The sequence below is a fragment of the Actinia tenebrosa genome, unplaced genomic scaffold (genome assembly GCF_029948245.1).
Source record: "Actinia tenebrosa isolate PJP-AT-01 unplaced genomic scaffold, QUT_ActTen_1.0 PGA_scaffold1__47_contigs__length_23844297, whole genome shotgun sequence".
Taxonomy (NCBI): Eukaryota; Metazoa; Cnidaria; class Anthozoa; order Actiniaria; family Actiniidae; genus Actinia; species Actinia tenebrosa.
Genome location: NW_028292578.1, coordinates 18181266 through 18204788, shown reverse-complemented (window position 1 = coordinate 18204788; position 23523 = coordinate 18181266). Strand labels below are relative to the sequence as shown.

General features: G+C 37.8%; 6 protein-coding genes across 7 annotated transcripts; 3 read left to right on the top strand and 3 right to left on the bottom strand.

Moving 5' to 3' along the window:
* The first annotated feature begins 457 nt into the window (after nt 1-457).
* On the top strand, nt 458-2492 carry LOC116297960 (uncharacterized). Its single transcript, XM_031706278.2, has 2 exons — nt 458-775; nt 1460-2492. The coding sequence occupies exons 1-2, from the start codon at nt 473-475 to the stop codon at nt 2294-2296; spliced, it is 1140 nt and encodes a 379-aa protein (XP_031562138.2). The 5' UTR covers nt 458-472; the 3' UTR covers nt 2297-2492.
* On the bottom strand, nt 2491-8003 carry LOC116307242 (uncharacterized). Its single transcript, XM_031717404.2, has 8 exons — nt 7139-8003; nt 6773-6956; nt 5537-6344; nt 5040-5230; nt 4621-4797; nt 4090-4428; nt 3485-3552; nt 2491-3186 (listed from the first exon to the last, which is right to left on the bottom strand). Exons 1-8 carry the CDS (start codon nt 7381-7383, stop codon nt 2736-2738), a joined length of 2463 nt encoding a protein of 820 aa, XP_031573264.2. The 5' UTR covers nt 7384-8003; the 3' UTR covers nt 2491-2735.
* An 83-nt stretch (nt 8004-8086) lies between these two features.
* On the top strand, nt 8087-11528 carry LOC116307232 (2-oxoglutarate and iron-dependent oxygenase domain-containing protein 2). Its single transcript, XM_031717392.2, has 7 exons — nt 8087-8218; nt 8323-8379; nt 8537-8647; nt 8958-9057; nt 9458-9582; nt 9886-10143; nt 10566-11528. Exons 1-7 carry the CDS (start codon nt 8087-8089, stop codon nt 10821-10823), a joined length of 1041 nt encoding a protein of 346 aa, XP_031573252.2. The 3' UTR covers nt 10824-11528.
* LOC116307252 (coiled-coil-helix-coiled-coil-helix domain-containing protein 2) lies at nt 11103-13001 on the bottom strand. The gene is made up of 3 exons (XM_031717416.2): nt 12740-13001; nt 11819-12020; nt 11103-11375 (listed from the first exon to the last, which is right to left on the bottom strand). Exons 1-3 carry the CDS (start codon nt 12923-12925, stop codon nt 11365-11367), a joined length of 399 nt encoding a protein of 132 aa, XP_031573276.2. The 5' UTR covers nt 12926-13001; the 3' UTR covers nt 11103-11364.
* Nucleotides 13002-13586: 585 nt separating this feature from the next.
* Nucleotides 13587-21851, top strand: LOC116307264 (uncharacterized). The gene is made up of 14 exons (XM_089033408.1): nt 13587-13820; nt 13898-14024; nt 14573-14745; nt 15173-15280; nt 15552-15645; nt 15849-15898; nt 16214-16295; nt 16382-16467; nt 17447-17562; nt 18193-18271; nt 18784-18879; nt 19720-19965; nt 20423-20508; nt 21143-21851. The coding sequence occupies exons 1-14, from the start codon at nt 13710-13712 to the stop codon at nt 21264-21266; spliced, it is 1578 nt and encodes a 525-aa protein (XP_088889534.1). The 5' UTR covers nt 13587-13709; the 3' UTR covers nt 21267-21851.
* Nucleotides 21852-22177: 326 nt separating this feature from the next.
* LOC116307263 (uncharacterized) lies at nt 22178-23516 on the bottom strand. Of its 2 annotated transcripts, none has more exons than XM_031717428.2 (4): nt 23441-23516; nt 22784-22953; nt 22434-22553; nt 22178-22308 (listed from the first exon to the last, which is right to left on the bottom strand). In XM_031717428.2, the coding sequence occupies exons 1-4, from the start codon at nt 23502-23504 to the stop codon at nt 22216-22218; spliced, it is 447 nt and encodes a 148-aa protein (XP_031573288.1). In that variant the 5' UTR covers nt 23505-23516; the 3' UTR covers nt 22178-22215. The 2 variants fall into 2 exon arrangements, with proteins under 2 accessions (XP_031573288.1, XP_088888352.1); XM_089032226.1 differs by having other exon boundaries at nt 22784-22950.
* Between the last annotated feature and the right edge of the window lie 7 nt (nt 23517-23523).

Below are 23523 nucleotides of genomic sequence, written 5' to 3'. Positions count from 1 at the left end.
TCCGCCATTGTTTCAAGGAGGGACTGATGATGCACGCGACCCATATTACCCTTTTCATGTCAGCCATGACAAAAGCAAAATATTGGAGGGGCCGGGTTGTTAAATGCAAGACATGAAATCTTACCATTTACTTATATATGGGTCTCAATATGCGAAAAAGGATTTTCAACCCTTGGAGTTTTACATCGAATTTGTTCCAGATTTCGGAGATCTAGAAAAATATATATGACCATACCTTTAAACTGTGGGAATATAGATTATAAAGTTATGATCTGACCAAAAACCCAATGAACACAGTTCCGTTTGGGCTAGCGGAACTTGGTTTTAAGTAAAGTTTCAGGAAATTCGGGTTTGAAGGAAAAGTGTACAGATTGTGATGCACGTAGTTTAAAAGCTGCCGACTCGAAGGCCCACAGAACGTACGTGTCAAGCTAGATACACGGCGAAAGAGGATGATCTTACCTAAAACCCAATGAACACTCGCAACTTGTCCCAAGAAACTCAGTTCCGCTTGGGCTTGCGGAACTTGGTTTTAAGTAAAGTTTCAGGAAATTCCGGTTTGAAGGGAAAGTGTATAGATTGTGGTGCACGTAGTTTGGAGTATAACAAGACTATAAAAAGCTGCCGACTCGAAGGCCCACAGAATTTCGCAAGAGGATCAAGGCCTGAAGCTTCATCATTCCTTACGAAAAAAATGCTACGAGCAAGCTTGCTGTTTTCAATTCTCCTTTGCATTTGTCATGGAGCAAATGTCAAGATCCCAAAAAAAACCCAGGTTAGTTGAAGTTAATGTTTTCTCTCACTTTCTTTTGGACATCAATAGAATGCATACCATATATTAGTGAAAACCTTAGTAAGAAATTGCACAAATGTGCACAAGTTAGTAAGTTTAGTAGACTTCAGTAGACCGTAGACCTACAAAATTTTGTACTAATTTGTACTATTTTTTTACATGTAGTTAACTTTTTTACTGATATATGGTACTGCACTCTATTATATCTGACTTCGTATAATCACATACTGATCTACAGCGTCCCGTGGAAAATTTCGTAAAGATTGATGTCAAATTATTATTAATTTTACTAAATTCATAACATTGAGTTTTAACACCACAGAAAAATATTTAGTGGGCGCGAGGTGAACTTTTTTCGGTAGACTCGGCAAGCCTCGCGAGGTGGACAAAGATAATCCAGTATTGTTTTGCTTACTCGTGACGGCTTTAGCCTAACGCAAATAACATAGAGGTTTTGAAAATTTTCGTTAAAATAGGTAGGGGTTTAAATATTCCTGAGAGGTTCAGAGGACATTTATGGCGCTTGCTCTCGGGAAGCGAAATAGAACCTCTGGTGCGCTCAGACTGATGACAAGCCACTTTCTCAAGCTTAGTTTTAAAGATTAATATATTAAGCTGATTTATCTTATATAAGAATTCAAAAAACTTTGAACATTTTTTTTACAGGATTATTTAACTGGACTAACAATTCTAGAGCAACCTTGTACTACCATGAGAAGTGGACTTGTTCGTTACATCCCTGTTTCTCATAAGCTGGAAGTCTGCTCGAACAGACAATGGGTTCCTTATGACCCAGTAAGCCCGCGTTCACGTTTAGGACTAGTGGGTCACTGGAAAATGGACGAACAGACCGGTGACACTGTAGATGATGACTCCGGCCACGAGAATCACGCCACAGCCAGTGGAGGTCCTGTTCCTGCACGGGGTAAGTTCACTCGAGGACGCTACTTCAATTCTGCAGGGGTCATCACTGTTCCCCATAGTCCTGGCATCGATTTCGGGCACTCCAGCTTTTCCGTGTCTGGTTGGATCAAAGTGCTCGACGTCACCTACCCGAGAACAACCTTCGCTGTCAGGAAAGGCTTTGGCTGCTATTTTGGTCCCGGTCGCAAAGGCTGGTTTCCCGGATGGGAAATAGGTCATGGTTACAACCCCAACGCAATTGCAGTCTGCATGCGTGACCATAAAAACAACACTATTGGCAACGTCTTGGTTACCCATGACGACGGTTACAAACCACATCAGCTAGTTGGCAAGTGGGCCCACTATGCGTATGCTTTTGATCGCTCGGCCAAAAAGATTCGCGTATACGTGAACGGAAAGAAGCAGAGTAACCAAGTGGACATCAGCAAGATTACTGGAAGCGTGACTAACAACAAGAACCTGGAGTTTAGTAATATGTATGGATGGCAGACTAAAGGAACACTGGATGAATACAGGTTGTACAACTACGCCTTGAACGACGCAGACGTGAAGCAGATGTACTTGGACCACAGAGTGTGAACCGCATGATACGCCTTCACACAACGGTTTTTTGTGACGTCGAATGGATACCCTTTCATTAGATATGCGCGTTATATAAGTTAAACTGATAATGATTAGATACAAAAGCCGTGACTATGAACAAGGTCCTCCATAGTCTCTTGGTAGATAGTTAATTTAGCTCGTTAATGCTCAAATAAATGTTAATTGCAAGATTCTCTGTTCACCGTATTTCATTTTGCGATATACAGCACGGGTAACCCGAGGTGAGTAAGAAAAAGGGAAAATTTAAGCTCATTTCTGGTGTTCATTTTGACACAACTGCAACTTTCAGTAGTGTATTGCACATAAGGCGGACGAATGAAATAATATATAAATATATTCAGAAATATTTTCCTGCCATTGAACCATTTGAAATCCCCACATACGTAAACCTTTTATATAGTAGCATGCTTAAGTATTACGACATTCCCGTAATGCTTCCATAGCAAAAGGACTTATGAATGTCCAAGTCTTTTTTAGTGTTATAGACTTTATCACAGCCCGAACATATAAACACATCAACAGGGCTGTACCCACTAGGGCTTGGTCCTCGTCTCTTTTCTTCTGGCGGCGTCTTCACAGTTCGTGCTTGATACGATTCCCATTCCGGGTCAGTTCCGCTATCCAACAATTTGTTGGTTGGTTTACTGCTTGATGCTAGCTTGGCGCTCAATGTGGCCGAATGACGCTTTTCTATCAGTTTTATGTTTGGACTTTTTTGCCTGGATTTGGCTGAGTCGGTTCTTGGTTTTGAAGGTGGACGAGGTTGAATCGTGAAGGAAGGACTGTCGTGTAGTCTAGAAGCAGCCCCATTCGTTGTTTTACTCATGTCTTGGTTTCTGTCCACAAAGCACCCGGCTCCTGATGCCCTGATCATTAAATAACAAAAGGAGTTTAAGCTTTGACAACCAAACACTTTCAAAGCGGTTTTTCTGTGAGATGAGAGTTGTGCGCATAGGAATAATGAAGGAATATAGTGGTAGAGTGTACGAGTTAAAGTGGTCCAAATGTGGAAGGGGAAAAACACGGAGAACCCGCCCGAAGAAAAAGACTCAAGGCAGAGACACATCAAACAATGTCAACTCACATGCGATGCCCGATCCCGGTGCCCGATGCTTTATCCGATAAGATGTGAAGTGTGACAATCAAGAATTAAGAAAGTCTTACCTAGAAGCAGAACGTCGACTGTCTTGTTCGCCACTTTGAGGTCTCCATAAACTTACTGGATCACGAGTCTATAAAGACAAAGAATATAATGGTGCACTCGTCTACCGGAAGAACCGAAAAGAGAAGGAAAAGCGGATCGCTTCAATCAGAAGACCGAGTAAGCACCTCTGGTTCATGCGAGGAACGTAAATGAAAACGCAAGCGTAAGCAAAATTACGTGTGAACAACATTTATTCCGCCCGTTTTTACATTTGCTTTTGCGTCGCTCGCGTGAATCAGGCTTAACAGGCAGATTAAGATTCCCGTGTTTCATTCCCGCAAACGGCAAACGTGACCACGTTTTCATCGTTTCCCTACAATTCACTTAACCTTTTGCAAACCTTCCCGACAAAGGCACATATTCTTATTTTCATCTACTACTTGGAGATCATTGCGATTCCTTTTCACTAATTTTAAAGAATTTTTTAATGGTCAACTTACGTTTCACGTTTGCCGTAAACGAGAATCTTAAACTCGCTATTGTCTACTCTAGCGCTTTATCCAGAACCCGCCCGACAAGTACGTACAACTGGGAACGTTTTTATCCCTTGATTTATCTCTCGTACCTCTTTGCTTTGCACATCGCCGGCTGATGACATCAGTAGCGTTATAGACTTCCGCAGTTTCTCATTCTGCTCTTCTAACATCAGAATTCTTATGTTATTTGCCATTACTTGTTTTTCCATATCTTTCACCACATCCAAGTCCGTCACTTCCCTTCCGTTAACACAATCCATATTCTCTGTTGCCGTTGATTTGTTATCCATTGACGGAAACTCCGACAAAAGTTTTAACTTTTCTTCGTTTTCTTGGAGCTGTTGCTGGAGTTTCTCAGAGCTTTCTTGTAGTTCTTTGACGCTTTCCAGTAGATTTCTCTTTTCTTCTTGAATTTTTTCGAGACGTTCCTGGAGAAAATTGGGCGAAAAAATAAGTTGTGAAAGAAGTTAAAACATGAATGATTTCGTTATTTTTTTGACAGGTTTTTGCTTTCAAACTGTTGGTTTCTAGCAAATAATAAGCTTATGAGCGGCAACTACTCCATAGAACCGCGAGTCTGGTTTTATTTACCCAAAACGCCGATGAAGAATTCCTTATACCTTTTTGGATTGTAACTGTTCGTTTAAGTTTGTGTTTTCGTCTTCCTTGCTGCTTAAGGCGTCTTGTAAGTCGTCTCTCTCGCCTTCTGCCTCCATTAACCGTTCTCGTAAATCTTCACACTCATTATCGAGTTCATCAACTCGTTGTAAAAGAGCGTCGTGCTTGCTTTGAAGTGCCTGCGAAGAAAAAAGCCAACGAAAATGTCGAAATATTTCTAAATGATATAGCTTCCCTAATTGCTCTTCCGTATCCTTTTTCCCTTTCTCGTACACTTTTAGTGTTCTTAATTCTGCACTACTCGATGGAATACGTTTTCTGGGTTTTCGAGAACAATATTATTCGTTCCCTTTTGCAGGTACAAAAAGAATTTCATCTACCTGCAAAAGGGAGGAGTTTAGCATTTTCTTCAAGTACTAACCCGTTCGTGTTTTTCCAGTGAACGATTCTTAGCCTGAGTCTTGTCCAGTTCTAATGACGTCTCTCTGAGTTTAATCTGAACTTCGTTCAATTGTACTTTTACATCAAGAATTTCTTTATCTACATTCTGCAGTCTCTTTACTTCATTTGTCTCCTTTTCAAGGTCTGTTTTCAGCCGAGAGTTCTCATCCTCTAAAAAAGATAAACCCCATTCGTAAACCAAGTCAAATCTTTTCTCTCTGCCCTCACCCTTGAATATGTCGCTCCCCACCCTACCGTAAAAAGATTGAAAAAGGAAAAGGGTTTCTCTACCTAAGAAGGGCATTTTGGTGCAGCAGGTTTCCCTGGTTGTACCAATTTTTGGTTGAAGAGAGCAGCAGAAGACGGTAAGAAAGAGTAACGATGAGTTTAATTATGTCCCTCTTAAACCCTACCCAACAAAAGGAATGACTTTTCTCTACTTAGAGAGAAAGCAAGGTAAAAAAACGTTATTATCACCTAATCCTGATAAAGTTTCCTTTTGTTTCTTGATAGTAAGATTTAGTTTGGCGGCCATCTCCTGTAACATTTCCTTCCCCTGTTCAAGCTCCTTGTTAGCACTTTCAGCACCTGCCAAGAGTACATCTTTCTCTTGAACGATTTTTTGAAACTTTTTCTTGGCTGCTTCTTCCCTTTCAGCCAGTTCGTTTTTCTCATTGATCAAGTTCTGTTCCATCTCCTGTACTTGTTTCTCAAGCTGCTTACAGTTGTCTTGCGAATTCTTCAACTTTGCCTCTAGTGGATTGATTTGAGCATATAGATTATCCAAATGATTATTAATCCTCGATAGATCCTGGTTTTGCTCTGAAGTCCATCTGGAAATGTCTGCTGCAGCCATCAGAGACTTACGGAGCAATTTCTTTTGTTTGGCCAATGATGAAGTTAGTCCTTGAGATTCACAAAGATTCATGACCATATCTCCAACTTCTAGTAAGTGTTTTTGTGTCCTTGAGCAAGCCTCGCAAGGAATAAATGCTGTATCATATGTTTGTGTAGCTATTTCCTGGCATGTTTTAGCAAGGGCAACATCTTCAACACTCAGTGTTAAGTCATTTGTTGGCAAGGGGCTTCTGAATGAAATACTTTCAGAGGCTGAGAGAATAAACTTTGCAGAGCTTGCTGCAGACTTTCCTCTTCCTTTGATTTTCCCACTAACCACTCTTCCTTCACCATTTTTATTTATGACTTTCTTTAGCATTTTAATTTCATCTCGCAGGTCACTGATGGTGTCCTCCATTTTGGTTAAAGTTTCAGCCTTGGTTTTTGTCTAAAAGTAATCAATAAATATAGATACATAGTTTTATTAACATTATTCAATTATGCTTGAGTGACGTATAGGGCTGAGACCATGGCAAATGAATAAACATGAATAAATGAAGTGTAAATGAGTATTTGAGTATCATAAACAGATATGTCATGGCATGGAATTTAGATGGAGCTCCTTACAATTTATGAGAAAGAATGGGTTTATCCCTCCCCCTTCCCCCATGGATTGTGAGGCTATATACACGTGGGCACTGTTGGCAAGGTTTTTCTTCTGAATTCTTTATTTATTAAACCAGGGGTCAAACAATTTCGATACAGTATGTTTTACTGGTTAAGTCAAGACTGAGTAATCACTCCATGTGTTATGGTGTAACAACATCCATTTAATCAAACTACATATTGTAGAAACTAGGTTTAACTTTTACACACCTCAAAGTGCATCTGTTGTGTGGTTTGTTGTACATGCACCACCTTGTTCCAGAATTTCTTTGCTACCAGACCAACAGAAATGGCAGGACCCAGCACTCGGCTGCTGGCAGGTCGCTGCTCTCTGTCAGATGATTTGAGAAGTTGATCAACAAACTGGGCTGCTCCCTGAAGCAATAACATGAGTCTGCAATAAAGACAACAAAGGATTTGTAATACAACATGTAAGCACACCATTGAAAGAATTGGGGTATGCCAAAGGGGAAGGGGGTTTAATATCTAATGTCCCCTCTATAGTGAACATACAAAATGCAGTATTAATTATTGTGAGTTTCCAAAGTCATAAACTTAAGATTACATGTAGCTTACCTATCAATAACCAGTTCAAACAGTATGATATGAGACAGTTTACAGTGATCTTCATCATCAGAGTAACCATATATTTCTAACAGTTCCCCAATATCTAACTCGCTGGATATCTTGTCAGGGTACTTCCACGATGGATACCGTAATGGCCCCACACGTGACATGACGTCTGAGATGACAGCCTGGATATCACTGATATCCCGGCTAAGACTGTCCAAGCAGCTCTCGTATCCAAGAAGATGTGACATTCTGTATCCACTTCAATATCAGGTTACTAACTTTATACCACTGAAGTCGTACAATAAGTAATAGAATTAAAAAGCTTTTTTCAAAAAGAAAGCTTTGTATTATATCCTTTTTGATAATTTCTTGAGGCAATGATAATCCATATATTTTAAGGAATAGCTTGGAGGAAAAATCACCAATAACTTGTGCATAGAAAATATTTTTTAGAGAGATCAGATCAAAGCCAGCTTGGTAGAAATGTGTGCCAACTTTTAGGCTTCAAAACCACATCTTTAGACGATTCCTGGTGCTTGTGGAGGCAATCTTCAATAAATAATCTTCCTGAGTGTTCAACGTTGAGCTTTGTAGTCGTAAAACACACCTTTTGAACTGCGATTTCAACATCCAAGTTGATATAAGAATTTTGACCGAAATGTTTTCATATCAAGGCACTTTTTACCAACAGACAATGCTGATCTTCATCAACAAACCATTAAAAACAAAAGATAAATCCGTTTATAGTTGGGCATATCACTTCTAATCCCTAAAAGGATAACGTTTGGCGTGGATTTTAACTTTAAAAAGAGATCTAAGCTTAAATTTTGAAAATATTCTTCAACAAATATCAATCGCCATCTTTGCTTTGGTTACCACAACACTACCCACAATCCATAGCTTTCTTCTGATAACACATTGCGGGGTCCCTGTGGCTTCGTTGTTTTCAAAATGGCGGACGAGGAAGAAAAAGATCAAAAATTTGTTTGTCAATGTTTTTTCACTCACAACATTTTTCTGGAAGAATATAAGGCACATATCGTGTTTGAAAATGACGAGCAATTTTTTTGTAAATATAGAAAGGTGACAAAAGTAAATTCTTATTGTGTAAAAAATGTTTTTTGAATGGCTTGTAAAAGAAACTATTTCCAAAGTTTATTTTTTGGAATTGATTTTGATTGTTTAAGGCTTTGTATGAGAGAGGTTGTGTATCAGAGGACCAATGGAGAACTGCAGTTATGAAGGTGACTTACTAAACTTAGGTACCGGTATTCAAATCTAATTTTTGATTGATTCTCTTTAAATCGAAAAATGAAAAGTGGAGAAAAGTGAGTGTGAGAAATAAAGATGGTTTTATATTCCATATTCCATGTTCTTATATAAGTCATATTTTAATCCTAGGTAAAGGAAGAGGTTAAAAGACGACAGAACCTAGGAGAAGCTTCACTGCAGAGAAAACAAACTATTTTACAAGATTATACACCCAAACATTCTCAGGTTTACCAGCTACAGGTATGGAAAAGTACATGTGTGCATATTGACCCATTTCGATCATAAAAAAATCTACATCTTTAAACAGAATTGCATTTTGGGTTTTCTTGCTGGTAAGTCTTTTGTCCACATATTATCAAGTCAAGATGTATGTCCCATTCCACAAGTTCTCAGACTACCATTAAAAGTAAATTTGCACACCTTTATATACAAGACTAAACATGGGAGGGGGATGATACTTGAAAATGAATTGTTGCCTATATAGAAATTAAAAGGTACGTATTTTCAAGTCTGTCATATAGATTTATGGAGTTTCATTCTTTCTTCCCAGGAATCTTATCTTTCAGAGGGTTTCTTGAAAATTGTTGACTTTTGCAAAAGAGAAGATTCAAATGTCAAAGGTTTACTCTCAATGCTTGATATATGCGATGGTAGGTTATAACATTCTATGGCTTATGATTTACAAAGCAAGTCCTGTGGTCTAACAAAGTTTTGTCTTGACCATTCGGAATGGACTACATCCCGCTTAGACTATCTGCATAAATTAATGAGCAGTCCATAGAGGTCTCATCAAATTATACTCACCTAAGGTAAACGTCATCAAAATTTAAAGCCCTCCACAAAATGTAGCTCTTTCCAGGATTAGATTTAGGGGAGGGATGAACTGACCGTGGCCCTCACTTTTAAATGTGTTTCTTTCTTCTGCCCCTAAGTTGTGTGTTTATGACACTATATATTTTATCAAGACTCCCTCACTTGAGAATTTTCTGGACCTACCTCTGCTTTCTTATTACTTGCATAATTTGCTGATTTTCTTTCATACATTTGCAGGAAATAAAATCTACAGACTTCCTGTATTTACCGATGAATTTTGTTCACTTTTGACTGATGAGCTCAAGCATTTTGAAGCATCAGACCTTCCAAAAGGCAGACCAAATACCATGAACAACTATGGGGTAGGGCCAATTTTTTCTCAAATGAATATAATATTGTAAAAACATAGTTCAATGATTAGAACAACTAAAAAGGATAGCATCATTCAGTTTATTCTATCCTTGATCATTATTTTATGACCAATGGAGTGAACCTACCCAAAACTCATTAACAGAGGCTGAGTAATAATAATTATTGAAATCGCTGATTATGGAAGGTGTGAGCAGAAAATTATTCATTGCTTTTTTGTGGGGCTTGGAGAGCATAGGAAGGTTGGTTGATAAAATAACAATTCTATTATTTTGTGTATTCTATTTTTTAAATAGATATTACTAAATGAACTTGGTTTTGATGAGGACTTCATCACACCTCTAAGGACACAATATCTTAGACCAATAACTACACTACTGTTCCCAGAATGGGGCGGCAACTCCTTGGACTCTCATAAAGCTTTTACTGTACAGTATATAACAGGGCAAGATGTTGACCTCAGTAACCATTATGACAATGCAGAAGTGACAATCAATGTCTGTCTTGGTAGGGAATTCACTGGTGGGCAGTTATACTTTGGTGACATGAGACAGGTAGGAAGATCTTCAGTCAAATACTACAGTTTTTTGTAAATTTGGGTAATTTAATTAAGTACCTTTTGCATGAAATTATTGTGACATGTTAATTTCAAGATTTTGAAAGCTACATATTTTGTGGCACTTTAATTTTTACTTTTATAAAATCGCGGTTATTTATTTTTAAGTTGTGTTTCAATAATTAGGAATGACAAGAAGTTCAGAATAAATTGGCTGTCATTTATGCAAAACAAATGTTGAGAAACATTAAAAATAGCACAATTTTCATATGATTCTGGATTGATAACCAAGGATCTCGCATGCTATGATTTCATCAATTTATTATCATTATGACAGCATGAGCCATGCCACAGTGATATCAGTCATATAATATCTATTTTGACCTAGCTACACCTAGACTCAGTTTCTTTGTCTTACAGGTTCCTCTTCAAGAAACAGAGTGCTCTGAGGTGGATCATTTCACTGGCTATGGCATTCTTCACAGAGGGCAACACATGCATGGGGCTTTGCCAATAACCACAGGTGAAAGATGTAACCTGATTATATGGATGAGATCATCAAGAATACGCAACAGTCTTTGCCCAATGTGTAATGAAAAACCAAGATTGGTCAAAACTGTTGGAATTGGAGATGGATTCACAGGAGCCGAAACAGTCCAACTTTGTACGACTACATAATTTAGGGAAAACTTAATTTCAGGGCTTAGGATAACAATATCTGGCCAGATTTGGTACAAATGTTTGCCCTGCTGGTCATTTTGAGCCAGAAATGAGGTATGACCAAGCCAAAACTAATTTGGCCTGTGATCGTGACTGGCAACTGACTGGTCTTTATTTTTAGCCCTGAATTTTTTACAAATTTTAAATTGCATAAAAGTTAAATTTAAAAATTATGGAAAATAATAATAAAAAGAGATAAATATAAATTTAAGTAACCAAGTAGACAATTCATTAATGTATTTTTAAGCATTTTTATTCCAACATGAATTAAGATGCCCAGCAACAATTGCAGTATAAAAGTATATAAAGCACAACATAAACTCGTTCATTGATCTCAAGTCAGGAGAACTGCCATTGAATTTTTTTTAAAATAAGAACAAGAGATAATATTGCTGTTATGATATTGGTACAGGTGTAATTCTGCCCTTCTCTTCACGTTTTTCCAATCAGATTCATCCTTGTGATTTTTCTTCTTTGTCATCATCATACTTAAATGATATCATGCTAGACCTAAGAAAACAACATGATGAATTTTAAAATATAAAGTTTTTAAACTGCTGCAATTTCCAGTTGTTCTGACAAGGGCTGTCAAAATATTGGGAATCATGCTAGACCTAAGAAAACAACACGATGAATTTTAAAATATAAAGTTTTTAAACTGCTGCAATTTCCAGTTGTTCTGACAAGGGCTGTCAAAATATTGGGAATCGCAAATTTGCTTTGGACCCCAATTTTACGAGACACGTGTATGATGCGCATGTGGTAGTGGGGGGGAGGAGGGAAGGGTAGTGGGTATTGTTCCTCATAAGAATATGATAAAATTTAAGACTAATGGCTGCCATAACAAAAGGAACCAAAACCAAATCTTTTGTTAAAGTCAAACAAAGGCATACCAAAAATATGTTCCTGATTTATCTACTCATGACACATTATAGTACATATATAGTACATACCATGATCAATTTTACATTGTTTTAGCACTTCTTTAAACCCTTGACAATAAGACATATCACTTGAGTTCTGGGCACAATCCACAAACTGCTGAAGCTCATAATGACATGGATTCTGTTGTTGATTTGACATATTTTGTTGTTCTGCTGCTTGTTGTTCTGAACCACCATGGCCTCCCATTAAGGCACCTCCAACAACATGGCCCTGCGTTTTATAATCAAAATGTTAGATGTCAAACGATAAAGAAAACGAAACTTATATTTTACAACTACCACACTCCACAAGAGGCTTGCCTAATCGAATGATATAGTGGTTAGACCCCTTATCATATTTTAAGATAAACAAACCAGAAAACAAACCCTGAACTAGCTCACAGATGAAATGGTAATGTTGCATGTTAGGTTTTGCAGAGGGAGGAAAACCAGGAAAAAAGCCCTTAAATCAAGGGAAAGACCCAACAAACTCTGGTCACATTTGATGCCAATTTTAAAAATTGAACCCCAGAAGTGTGAGGAATCCTTTGGGGTGTTTTACAGTTGTGCCAAAATAATATGGTGCTGGCTACAATTGGGTTTCAAGCACATCAGAGCATCTTATTCCATACAAAATTACATGACAGCCATGTTTTTATTTCCTAGCTCTATATAAATTATTAGACAACTAAGTTTATATATTAAAAACGAAAAGTAAACAATACTTTTACCTTCCATAAATAGGAAAAGTAAAAATATTTCCTTTGTAAAACAGAAATCTACCAATACTACGTAACTTCATTACTATGTTACGTCATAAGGATACAGTGAAATAGCAATTTTTTTCAGCAAGTTTCAACTGAAAAATCAAAACCTCAATGACATACAATAGGAATAACACTTCTTCTTATTCAAGCAAGATCATGTTGTGAATAGAAATCTAGATCTTACCACAGTAGAGCCGATGGCAACACCAGCAGCAGTGGACGCCATTTGCCCAAATAGTCCAGGTTGTTGAGGTTGACCTGGTCGTCCTACACTCGATGGAGCTGGTTTAGCTGGTAAAGATGGCTTAGGAGAAGGCTTACTAAATAAGGGAGACGATCGGCCACTCGATCTTCTTCCACCTCTTGGCATTTTGATATATTATTTTTTTTATCAAAAAAATACTTCTTTTTCGTTCCTCTTCTTTCAATAATGGCGCACTAATGAAAACGTGAATATGACGTCATTGAAAACCAATCTTCCCTCTGACTCACAAAACAGGGAACCCATCACAAAGACATTTATTGCACTTGCACAAAACATTCACTGGTAAAAAAGGTCTTTACTCCAAAGTTAAGCCCAGGAGAAAAAAGATTAGTGATATCAAATATAGTTCAAGAATATTGTTCAAATACCATGTCTTTTTACGGGGATTTTAGTTTGGAGATGGAAATTTTGGTATTTTCCATATTTTTAATATCTTTAATCAAAAAGGCCCACCTTTTACAAAAAGGTGAAATTAAAAAAAAAAGTTTTTGGATTGGCTTTATTTAGCGTTGTTGAAAATTTAAAGGCGAATAAGCCTTTTCTTTTTTAAATGTCAATCAGAACAACAACTTAGAGTAACTAATAATATTTACAGAAAAGAATTTAAAAAAAGAAAGCCGTCAAGCAGTGCATTGATAGGTCTATTATAATAACTATCATCTAAAGTTGTTTTAATATTTGTAAAACGGCGTAAAAACTTAATATTGGGAGGTTGCCATAACAACGGGAGATCAGCAATGGTATATAATAACGAGGCTATCGAATCCATAACAGACAAATGAACACTATATGAAGTAAAACGTTCCCACTCAGGGAGAATCAAAACAAAGTTTTCTTCTCTTTTTAACTACGAAGTACCTCATTTAATTGACCACAGACAACTTAAAGAATGGATTCCAGCTCTGGTAGAGTGTCCACTCCAATTCGCTCGCCAACAGAGAGAGACTCCCGGACTTTGACAGTCAATAGAACAAGCGACTTTCCTTTCGAATTTCGAAGGGTACGATGTTTTTATTTCTTCTTTTGAGCTTGACTTTTGGAGAAATATTAATTGTTAATATACTGTTTTGTCTTTAGGCGATGCTAAGTCCTCCTACTGGGCAGCTGAGAAGGGATTCTACTGGTTCTCTGTCGCCTGAAGAAGATATGAATTTAGAAAATTTTGACGACGGTCAAGATTGGGACACCGACCTCGAGATGGACGGTACGGACGAGGAATTACAATTTGAGTATCATTTTACAAAATGAATTTCCAGTATAAATCAAATTAACTTAAGTGCTCAGATAGAATTACAATATTCACTTTATTATTACTTCATATAATAATTTGTCTTGGAGTTTTTAGAATTTTAGTTTTAAGCTTAACGTAACGGTAGATTTAACATAAGATTATAAATGAGCGCTGACCGATTGTCCGAGTCCAAAAAAAATTTGTCTATTACTAAAGATTTCCAACTAACAACCTAACAAAATGACGAATATTCATGGTATAACTCATAAAAGTAATAAGACAAAACCGTAGTTCTTGATTAATTATTTAATTAAGTCACTAATTAGAGCGTTTTGCACCGGTTGCCACTTTGAATGGGCCCTTTTCATATGAATTGAAAAAGAATATTTTATTCGTCTTTGTTATGGTAATACCGCGTAATAAATTGGCAATCATGTTATGAAGTGATAATTATTTTCTAGTTTTAGTCAATGGATTTTCTGTTTTGTTAATTATGTTAATGATTAACTCATTACTTTCAGAAGGGAAAGAGGAATATGATGTGACAGGCAGAACTACCTATATCCAAGCATGTCGAGAGTCTGGTGTCATCCCTGCATCATACTTCTTAAGAAACATGCAGCAGCCAGAGATTGACATAAAGCATCATGGCCTTGGGCCGATGGGTACTAAGGCTATTGCAATTGCTTTAGTGGTAAGGAATTTGAATTCATTTAATTTAATTCATTTAAGTACATTAAGTTTATTAAACTAATATTATTTATCAGATGGTGTAGACGACCTTTTGTTGGCCACTGGTTTTTTTCACCTACATCATCATCATCTTTCTTGTTATCATGATTATCATCGTCTCCATCATTATCATCTTCATTGTCATCCTTGTCATCATCATCATCTTCATTGTCATTCCCCTCCTGTTCATTATCATCATCGTCATCATCCAGTAGCAGAAACAGGTTTTAAGATTAGGATTTCAGAAATGCTATCTTGCTGTACATTTCAAGGACAAACCATAGTTTTAATCAATTCCATTCCCCTACTGTCACTATGTGGACCCTATTATTGTCATCATTGGCTTCATCATTATCATTATGCTAACACATCAATTGTTCTTATTATAGTCCAACACATCAGTCATCAAGTTAAACCTGAGAGATAACTGGATGGGATCAGAGGGTGTTGGCTATGTGGCTGAGATGCTCCATGAAAACTGCTATGTTTCTGATCTAGTGAGTATTGAACAGAAATATTCTTATTTCATATTCTGGAATAGCCAGTAACACTAGAGAAATGGCATCATATATTACCAGAATCCCTTGCTCACTTTGCTTAATTTATAAGCTCATATTATCTTTCTATTATATCATAAGGGGTTAAAAATTTGAATGAAAATGTTTCAAAATTATATTATAATTATAATATTATTATATTTATATTATAAAAAATATTTTGCTTCCATTTTTTCTCAGTTTCTAAATTTTGCAATAATTGACATTGCAGGATATATCAGAGAACAGATTAGGGGACAAAGGTGCAGAGCATCTCAGTGATATCCTTCTACACAATCATAACATTCATAGATTTACAGCTAGTGGTAAGTTATAGTTTGAAAGTTTAATGATTCACTTATTATTTTTAATAATTGATTCACTGATTATTTTTTTCTGTTTTCTTACTCCTCCTCCCCCTCCCCCCCCCCCCCCCCCCACCCCACACCAAAACCAAAATTATTGATTCTATCAGCAATAATACACAACAGCAGATCCCCAAGTTTGTACATCTTAAATTATTTTACAGGCAATGGATTTGAAGACAGAGCTGCAGGAATACTCGCAGATGCTATTAAGGTATTTTTAGTGGTAACTGATGATAGACTGACCCATTCTGAACTCTATGTAACCATAATAGACTGACCCACCCTGAACTCTATGTAACCATTAATAGACTGACCCACCCTGAACTCTATGTAACCATTAATAGACTGACCTACCCTGAACTCTATGTAACCATTAATAGACTGACCCACCCTGAACTCTATGTAACCATTAATAGACTGACCCACCCTGATCTCTATGTAACCATTAATAGACTGACCCACCCTGGATCATGCTGTTTTTTTTCCAATATCCTGTTAAATCTTATTTTTGTATGATTCTCTAAAGAGCAATACCACAGTAAAGTATCTGTGTCTAAGTCATAACAAGATTGGAGAAAAAGGAGGGCAGTTTTTATCTCCTGCATTAGGTATGTCCAGTAAAAATTTAATTACCTCTACCACATCATGCAGATGATTTTATTAACACATTTTAAATCTCTTACTTTCTCTACAGCTGCTAATGATGCAATAACTGAGCTTGATTTGAGCTGGAATCATCTGCGAGGCAAAGGGGCATGTGCCCTGGCGTTGTCCCTCAAGGTAACAGTGAGTCGGATGTACATCATCATCATTATGCCTTTAGAAGTGATGTATAGTGCTAAGATCAGTCCCTCAATCTGTTTCTCCTATTTGCTAGTTTACTAAGTAGCTCATTCTCTTCCAATGTCTTGCCCATTTCTTGAGAGTCAGATGTAGTGTGTTAAATACTATGGTGCAATGCCCTGGAGCTTGCAGGGACAACAGGAAAGTGGAGAGCTGTGACACTGCAGGGATAACCTGCAGACAACAAACAATCAACAAAATTACTCATTTTATCAAACCCTAAACAACCTCTGGGTTGATCTGCATGTTAGTTAGGATATTTTTGTAATTCACAGATCAAATTCAGAACTAGTGTGCTGGGTTTCTATAGAAGACGGAAAACTGGCGGAACTTAATAAAACCTCCCAAATCAAGGGATAGACCTAACCTAACTTATTCTACCCCATGTGATGCAGAGTCCAGGAATCGAACCAACACTGAACAACCCTAGCTAGAGGCAAGTTTACTAGCACTACACCAACCTTTATTTCTTCGAAGCAGGCATGGCTGAATTTGTTTGTGCGCGGCTTTCGGAGCTAGAGGTCCACAGTTCGATCCTAAGGGTCTTCATGTCTGTTTTGACTTCTCTCTAATCCGCATAGCTTAAACTTTGAATACTCTTAGAACAGAACATTAATGGTGAGAAGGGGCGCACCGTCGGCTTCCTGGGATACCAGCCTCGTAGATTAAGGAACCACTGACGTTAAATGTAGTTACTTTACTTTGTTCTATAGGAAAAACAATGAGAACAGGATGAAAAATCAGCAGAGGGGCTGAGAAAGTGTAGTGCTAATAGTAATGGAATCAAATGGGAAAAGGATGAAAAAGGATGGGAGCAATACTAAGACATTCACAGGAAATAAAAAAGAGGGGCATAGTATTTAAGATTTTTTTTTGCAATAGCAAGTAAATTGATGCCGTTAATTATTTTTCAAAGGAAAATATCACTTTAAAAATTCTCAACCTGGCATGGAATGGATTTGGTAATGACGGAGCACTAGCAATGGGAGAAGCACTCAAAGTTAATTCTTCGTTAGTCGAACTTGATTTGACGTGAGTATTTTTCGACTATTATAAAGACATTCTTGCTAGGTACCGCAAACATCAAACTGCAGGTCGACGTCAGGCGTTTTCCTTCAAAACATATAGCATTGCGTCATGACGAAGTTGTTGTTGGAAAAGCCACCATATAGAATTTCATTGATGTTGAGTGTTTCTCCGTAATTGCGGGCGTTTTTCTGCGCCTGATCCCTAGCAATTAGCGGTTAGCGATAAAGGTCTCTCTTGTGGCTTTTGAACTGCAGTAGTGGCTGGACCAGTTTAGGTCGTTTGCATTCATTGCCAAGATCGAAAATGAAATAGATTGAAAAGAGCCGAACATTTTGTCAAACTCAACGTTCATGACGTGCTATGAAAACTAGCAAGTTGCTACAGAAAAAGATGACGAAGCTCCCTCAAAATTCGCCAACTTTCTAGTCCTACTTTCTCTGACGCAGATCAGATTTTCTTCATTTACATAACTCTTTTTCGGATTATTAATACGGATATTTTCCCCCAAAGCTAGACCTTATGTCGATTGGCTCGGACAAGGTCGTAATGTTTCTTCATTCGTACTTGATTTTTTCCCCGTAACTATTAGTGTAATTTTATAAGAACTAATTGTTAACAAATATCGTTTTGTAGAAACAACCGAATAACCGCAGAAGGAGCTGTACATTTGGCAAAAGGACTCATGATTAATACCACCTTACAGGTCTTGAAGGTAAGGAAATATCAAAGAAAAGTATAAACACTAACTTTTTCAGACCTTTCTTTAAATTATTTCCAAAAAGAGCAAATCAAAATGGGTTAGTGAGGTATATTAGCTTAGTGACGTATTCTTGGAGTGCAACCACTTGACCAAAAAATCCGTTGAGATATAAATAACGAAGTTTAATGAGGAATGCTTTTTATAGCCAACCAAGATGGCGGCTATGACGTAACATTTACCCCAAGAATATTGGCGGTTCTTCCCACTTAAAATCGGAATAACTAATGTGGATTCTTATTCATGTCTTAAACGACACGTTTTTGATAGCTCCTTTTTTCAAACCTAAAATGTTCCGCCACCAGACTTACAGTACTTTCATGAATATAAAATACACTTTATTTGATAACCTCTATAAGTGTAATTTAAAGAATTGCTGTCCCCCTCAAAATCCACTTCGTCTCCTTACCCATGTATTATTACTGGCCCCTTATGAACGGTCTCTAATAGTTGCTTTTATTTCTTAGATTGGAAAAAATCCGATGCAAAGTGCTGGAGCATATGCTATCGTGAACGCAATGAAGAATAACCCAGAGAGTGCTCTTATAGAAGTTGAACTTTCTGTACGTCAAAATAGTGGTTTTATTTGTTTTTTAATTTTTAATGCTCTTATCAAAGTGGACTTCAGAGTAGAAACTTCTGTAGCATGTGATTCAGTGGGCTACTTCGGCGATGCGACGGTCATCTTGGATTGCAAGGCATTAGGGGCGTCAGGGGGGCTAATAAGGCTTTCTTACGATAATGACGTCGATTGATATAAACAACTCAACGCAAGAGAATACAACAAAAGATGAATTAAGACGGAACATCGATCATCTTTACCCATAAAAGAAAGACAAACACACGAAACGCTGTATATTTTCCCGTCATCTTTGTTTTGTTTCGGACCCCTGACAAGATGGCTGCCGTATCGTCGTGAAGGAGTCCATTATCCACACTATGTCGAAAGGTTGAGAAAAGATTTCGTTAGATTTCTTATTTTCACATCATGCTTGTTTCCGGCCTCTAGTGGTCGTAGAAATCCTATTGTAAGCAGATAAATTCCGCACAAGTCGAAGCCGGACATTTCTATGACACTCAAATGGATTCCGCCTTCAACCTCGAATCAAAGTAGGAGAAAAAACATAAGCCTTGATTCGGAATCCATTTAATTGGAAGTCACGGCACATTTCTTTTGTTTAATCACAAGGTACAGCTACGGACTAAATTTTGTTTTCCCACCGTTTTCTGTTCATGCTACTGACTCGTCCCCAGTCGTCTCTCTAATATACCGGCGGTGCGCGATTCCCTTGACCCTTTGCGCATCACCAGTATATTATTAATTCAAATTGTCAATGTTTAGACCTGACTCACTCAGCCGTTTCTTTTTCTTATACTAATCTTTGAAATTATTTTTCTTTTAGGATATCACTGTAAATAATGACTTTTTAGATCTTTGTAAGGAAGTTCTTACAACAAGACCCAATGTCAGAATAACCCATGGGGGTGGTGGAGGGGCATTGACCAAACCAAAGGCCCGCCCTGCACCGATGAAGATTCTTAAGAACTACATAGAAGACAACAGAATGCGATTGCTAGATTTATTCAACACGTTGGACAAGGACAAAAGTATGAGTTTGACGGTGCAGGAGTTTGCAGAGGGATTAAAGGTAAGGGTGTGGCAAGAGCCTAGGGTGTTCTTGATTTCAAGCTGCGACTCGATGGTCCTCGGCAAAACCTAACATACGCTAAATTCCAATTGAAACTGGCTTGAAACTGTGAGTTAGTCATACATTAACTGATCAGCTCAGAGGTTGCTTTAGTGCTGGAACTAGTTGAGTTCAGCAGCCGTACGCTGACTTTGCTTTTATTGATTCACAGCTAAAATTTCAAAAAATAGATTTTTTTTGCGTGATCGTTAGGTTGGTGCTATGGGGGGTGATATGTATGTCTAGGTTGTGACATATTATACTCCCATTACACGATCCACACAACTAGCTACAAGTCGAGACCCCTGTTGTTTTTACACCCTCCAATCAAATTTCCAACGGTATGAGTAAGAATTTTTTTCATTGATGGAAGGCAATTGTGAAAGCGAGTGTAATCTATCTTTTTTGACGTAATTAGGAAACCGGGATGGATATGAATTACGAAGAACTTTTCAAGCTTATTGAAACGCTCGACAAAGACAAGGATGGAGAAATCAATTACAGGTATTCTTGCATTCGTGCTCAGTGTAGAACTTAGTTCTGAATATACCATAGTGGAAACCTACAGCAAATCGGGGGGAAGGGGAGGGGAAGGGGAATGTCAGATTGAAAAGGTTAAATGATGGAAGCTTATACCGATGGTATTCTTGGAGATTGTCTGCATACATCAACATTGATGAAGAGTGACAAAATGCTTCGGTAACTTAACTTTTACCCAGAACTAGAATGTCTGTCATTGTATCGCGGTGTTAAAACGTGCCGTGCCCTGCTGTACCGTGACTGTGACGGTAAATTCCAGCATTTTTATTAGCGGGCCAGATTCCTCATTTCCACAATTTCATCTGACGGTGAATTTTAGCATTTGCATTGGCTAACCATGCAGTTCCCTCATTTCCTATGACTAATTCAAAGATGTTGTCAATTTTGTACCGTGGGGCGGCCGTGTGCTGTATCGTCTCAAAGTAATAGGAAATCTGCGCTCTGTCCACTCCTGTGAACAGCTACCCATTTTCATGCATTTCCATATCTAAATATATATACTCGCGTGTATTGTTAGGATGTGAATATATTACTATTTTTGGTCGGAGTCCGCTTTGGGTTTAGTCCCTGCTTAATAGTCTTTTCTTTTTTATGACAGTGAGTTCGTCATGGGTTCGTTCGAACAAGTCATCGAGGACAGAAAAGAGAAGCTTAAAGAACAAGCAGCTGACGAGAGAAGACGTCGCATTTTATCCCCAGCCCCCCCTCCACCCAGCAGATAAGAGATGGATGAGAATTCATGGTTTCGACTCAGAAAATAAGCAACCACCGTTGTAGTGGTTTTCCTCTTGCCCCACGAAGTCTTGCTCGTACAACAAAGGTGATGAGGAATTTCGCGGTGTTAGGAAAGTAACATCTTAAACAAAATAATAATCTTAACTTTGTGGGACTCATTGGACCATAGTAACGGTAACTAAATAGAGTCGGAACCATTAATAGTATTACGTATAAAATTGAAAGAAATTCTTCTCATTTTGGTCATAATCATGAGAAAATTGGATGAACGAGTAGAGGGAAGTAGAACCATTCGAGTTTGTAAAACAATAGGCGAGCTGGAATGGGTAACATTTAACAATTCACCCACGTGACTTCCTCCCAACGTTTGTGCCAAACCCTACTCTTACACAGCGAGTCCCACGTGTCTCCTGCAGACAGCGTTACGTTTGAAGATGGTCAAAACCAATTACATTAAAATGGGTGTAACTAAATGAAAATAGCTGTTATCTGAATTCATATTTTTACGATATAGATTTTATATGATTTTTTTTTAAGATTGTAAATATAAAAATTAAAGAGGATAACTTGAACAGTTCAAGTTTGTCTTTGCTTTGCTTTCCATCAAGCACCCGGCAACATTCCATTGGTATACGAGCTGAGGTTATGATGAATATTTCAGGTCTGATTCACTAGTAAACACCAGTGGAACACTACGCTACGCTTTGTTATCGTCAACCAACAAGGCGGCTATGACATGACGTAACCCAAAAATTCAGCCATGCCTTTACTATGGCATCCCTGTGCTTTCTAAATACTTGCACAGCCTTAACATTTAAAATAAGCATAAGGTTTTGTTTTATATTCGTAGACCCAAACATATTGCGTAAAAAGCAAAGAAAGAAAGAAAAAATCAAACTCAAATGAGATATATAGTACTTTATTGCAACATTTTAATCAGCAATGCAGAATTCCACGTAACCACTGACGTATACTTCTCAAGCTTTTTCGAAGACTGCTCTGCCTATCTTTTTCCAGCAATTCTAGAGCCTGAGTTAAAAACCAAATGAATGAATCAATACCCTTTATGGGGCAGGAAGGGGGATGGGTGGGACGGGGGAAGGGGAGGTGGGATGAGGGAAGGTTCGGAGGTAGAGGGGCGTTGGCTGCCATACCTGATTCACTCGTGCATCTAGCTTGGCATTCTTTATCAACTCTTCTTGAAGCTGATGTTGAAAATCTTTGATGGTATCTTTTAGCTCGACATTTTTACGTACGAATGCAAGCTTTTCCCTCTTAAAAACAAACAAATGATGATGTCAAGCTTAGGATCGATGGATAAGACAAGTAATACCCTGGGTTCCATTCATAGCTACAAAACAATACTGAAAGACTTTGAAAAAACGTAAGACCCTACCACAATACTGCGATTAACCTCCAAAAACTTTTAATTTTACTGATGAACCTTCCTTTGAGAGGTACTGCCTACACCCACCACAAAATTCATAAAACCTAACAGCGTTACCTCCTCGTGTTGTAACCGCTTTTTCATATAGTAGTAGCGAGTATTCTGATCTTCAGTCTTTTTCTGAGTAGCCTGAATTTGTTCTTGAAGCTTGATAATCTTTTCACTCATTGAAAGATTCTGTTTGAGTAATCTGGCGTTGGCCGCATGTAAGTCTTGACGAAAGGCTTCTAGAATTAAAAATCCTGTTAGCCTGTGAAGTATGTGAAGCTTTGTATTCTACATGTAAAAAAACTTTCAGGTTCATTATGCTAATTTTGACGGATCACAAGTCCGAAAATCCGGCACTCAATCTTTTACACATCTATTTCAAAAAAGGTTTTCGGAGCCAAAGGCGATAGGGAATGGCCGATAGACGATAACTGATAGGTCATAGCTGTGACTCGTTTCTTATTGAGGGTCAAGACCACGCAGGCTAGTGCTGAGATTTCCAATGTTGTTTGTAGTCGGATGAAACAATATTAAAGGCCTCGACTATTTATGTTTACTTTTATGCCTAATTCTTTTCAATCTTGGAATGACCTATCGCCTGTATGTCCTATGTTCTCAAGCTCCGTTGAAATAGTTGTAAGCACGTATCAAAACTTTTATAAAGAACGAAAATAGCAATTTTCTGTTAATATTTCTTGTCGTAGAATTCAATAGACCAGCCATTACCATTCGCATCGATGCGCCGCAGAAAACGAATTCGTTCAATCCTGTCCTTCGTTCCCTCCAACATTCTTTTCGGCAAGATATAC

Bases quoted from the DNA above. Each gene is read 5' to 3' on its own strand.
- LOC116297960 (XM_031706278.2), top strand. From the start codon at position 473: ATGAACACTCGCAACTTGTCCCAAGAAACTCAGTTCCGCTTGGGCTTG. The intron at 776-1,459 runs GTTAGTTGAAGT...TTTTTTTTACAG, and splicing joins AGATCCCAAAAAAAACCCAG to GATTATTTAACTGGACTAAC.
- LOC116307242 (XM_031717404.2), bottom strand. From the start codon at position 7,383: ATGTCACATCTTCTTGGATACGAGAGCTGCTTGGACAGTCTTAGCCGG. The intron at 6,957-7,138 runs GTAAGCTACATG...TCTTTATTGCAG, and splicing joins TTTGAACTGGTTATTGATAG to ACTCATGTTATTGCTTCAGG. The intron at 3,187-3,484 runs GTAAGACTTTCT...TTTAATGATCAG, and splicing joins AGTCGACGTTCTGCTTCTAG to GGCATCAGGAGCCGGGTGCT.
- LOC116307232 (XM_031717392.2), top strand. From the start codon at position 8,087: ATGGCGGACGAGGAAGAAAAAGATCAAAAATTTGTTTGTCAATGTTTT. The intron at 8,219-8,322 runs GTGACAAAAGTA...TGATTGTTTAAG, and splicing joins TTTTTTGTAAATATAGAAAG to GCTTTGTATGAGAGAGGTTG. The intron at 10,144-10,565 runs GTAGGAAGATCT...TTTGTCTTACAG, and splicing joins ACTTTGGTGACATGAGACAG to GTTCCTCTTCAAGAAACAGA.
- LOC116307252 (XM_031717416.2), bottom strand. From the start codon at position 12,925: ATGCCAAGAGGTGGAAGAAGATCGAGTGGCCGATCGTCTCCCTTATTT. The intron at 12,021-12,739 runs GTAAGATCTAGA...TATAAAACGCAG, and splicing joins TTGCCATCGGCTCTACTGTG to GGCCATGTTGTTGGAGGTGC.
- LOC116307264 (XM_089033408.1), top strand. From the start codon at position 13,710: ATGGATTCCAGCTCTGGTAGAGTGTCCACTCCAATTCGCTCGCCAACA. The intron at 15,899-16,213 runs GTATTTTTAGTG...GATTCTCTAAAG, and splicing joins TACTCGCAGATGCTATTAAG to AGCAATACCACAGTAAAGTA. The intron at 20,509-21,142 runs GTATTCTTGCAT...TTTTTATGACAG, and splicing joins GATGGAGAAATCAATTACAG to TGAGTTCGTCATGGGTTCGT.
- LOC116307263 (XM_031717428.2), bottom strand. From the start codon at position 23,504: ATGTTGGAGGGAACGAAGGACAGGATTGAACGAATTCGTTTTCTGCGG. The intron at 22,554-22,783 runs GTAACGCTGTTA...TTTGTTTTTAAG, and splicing joins AGCGGTTACAACACGAGGAG to AGGGAAAAGCTTGCATTCGT. The intron at 22,309-22,433 runs GTATGGCAGCCA...TTTTTAACTCAG, and splicing joins TAGATGCACGAGTGAATCAG to GCTCTAGAATTGCTGGAAAA.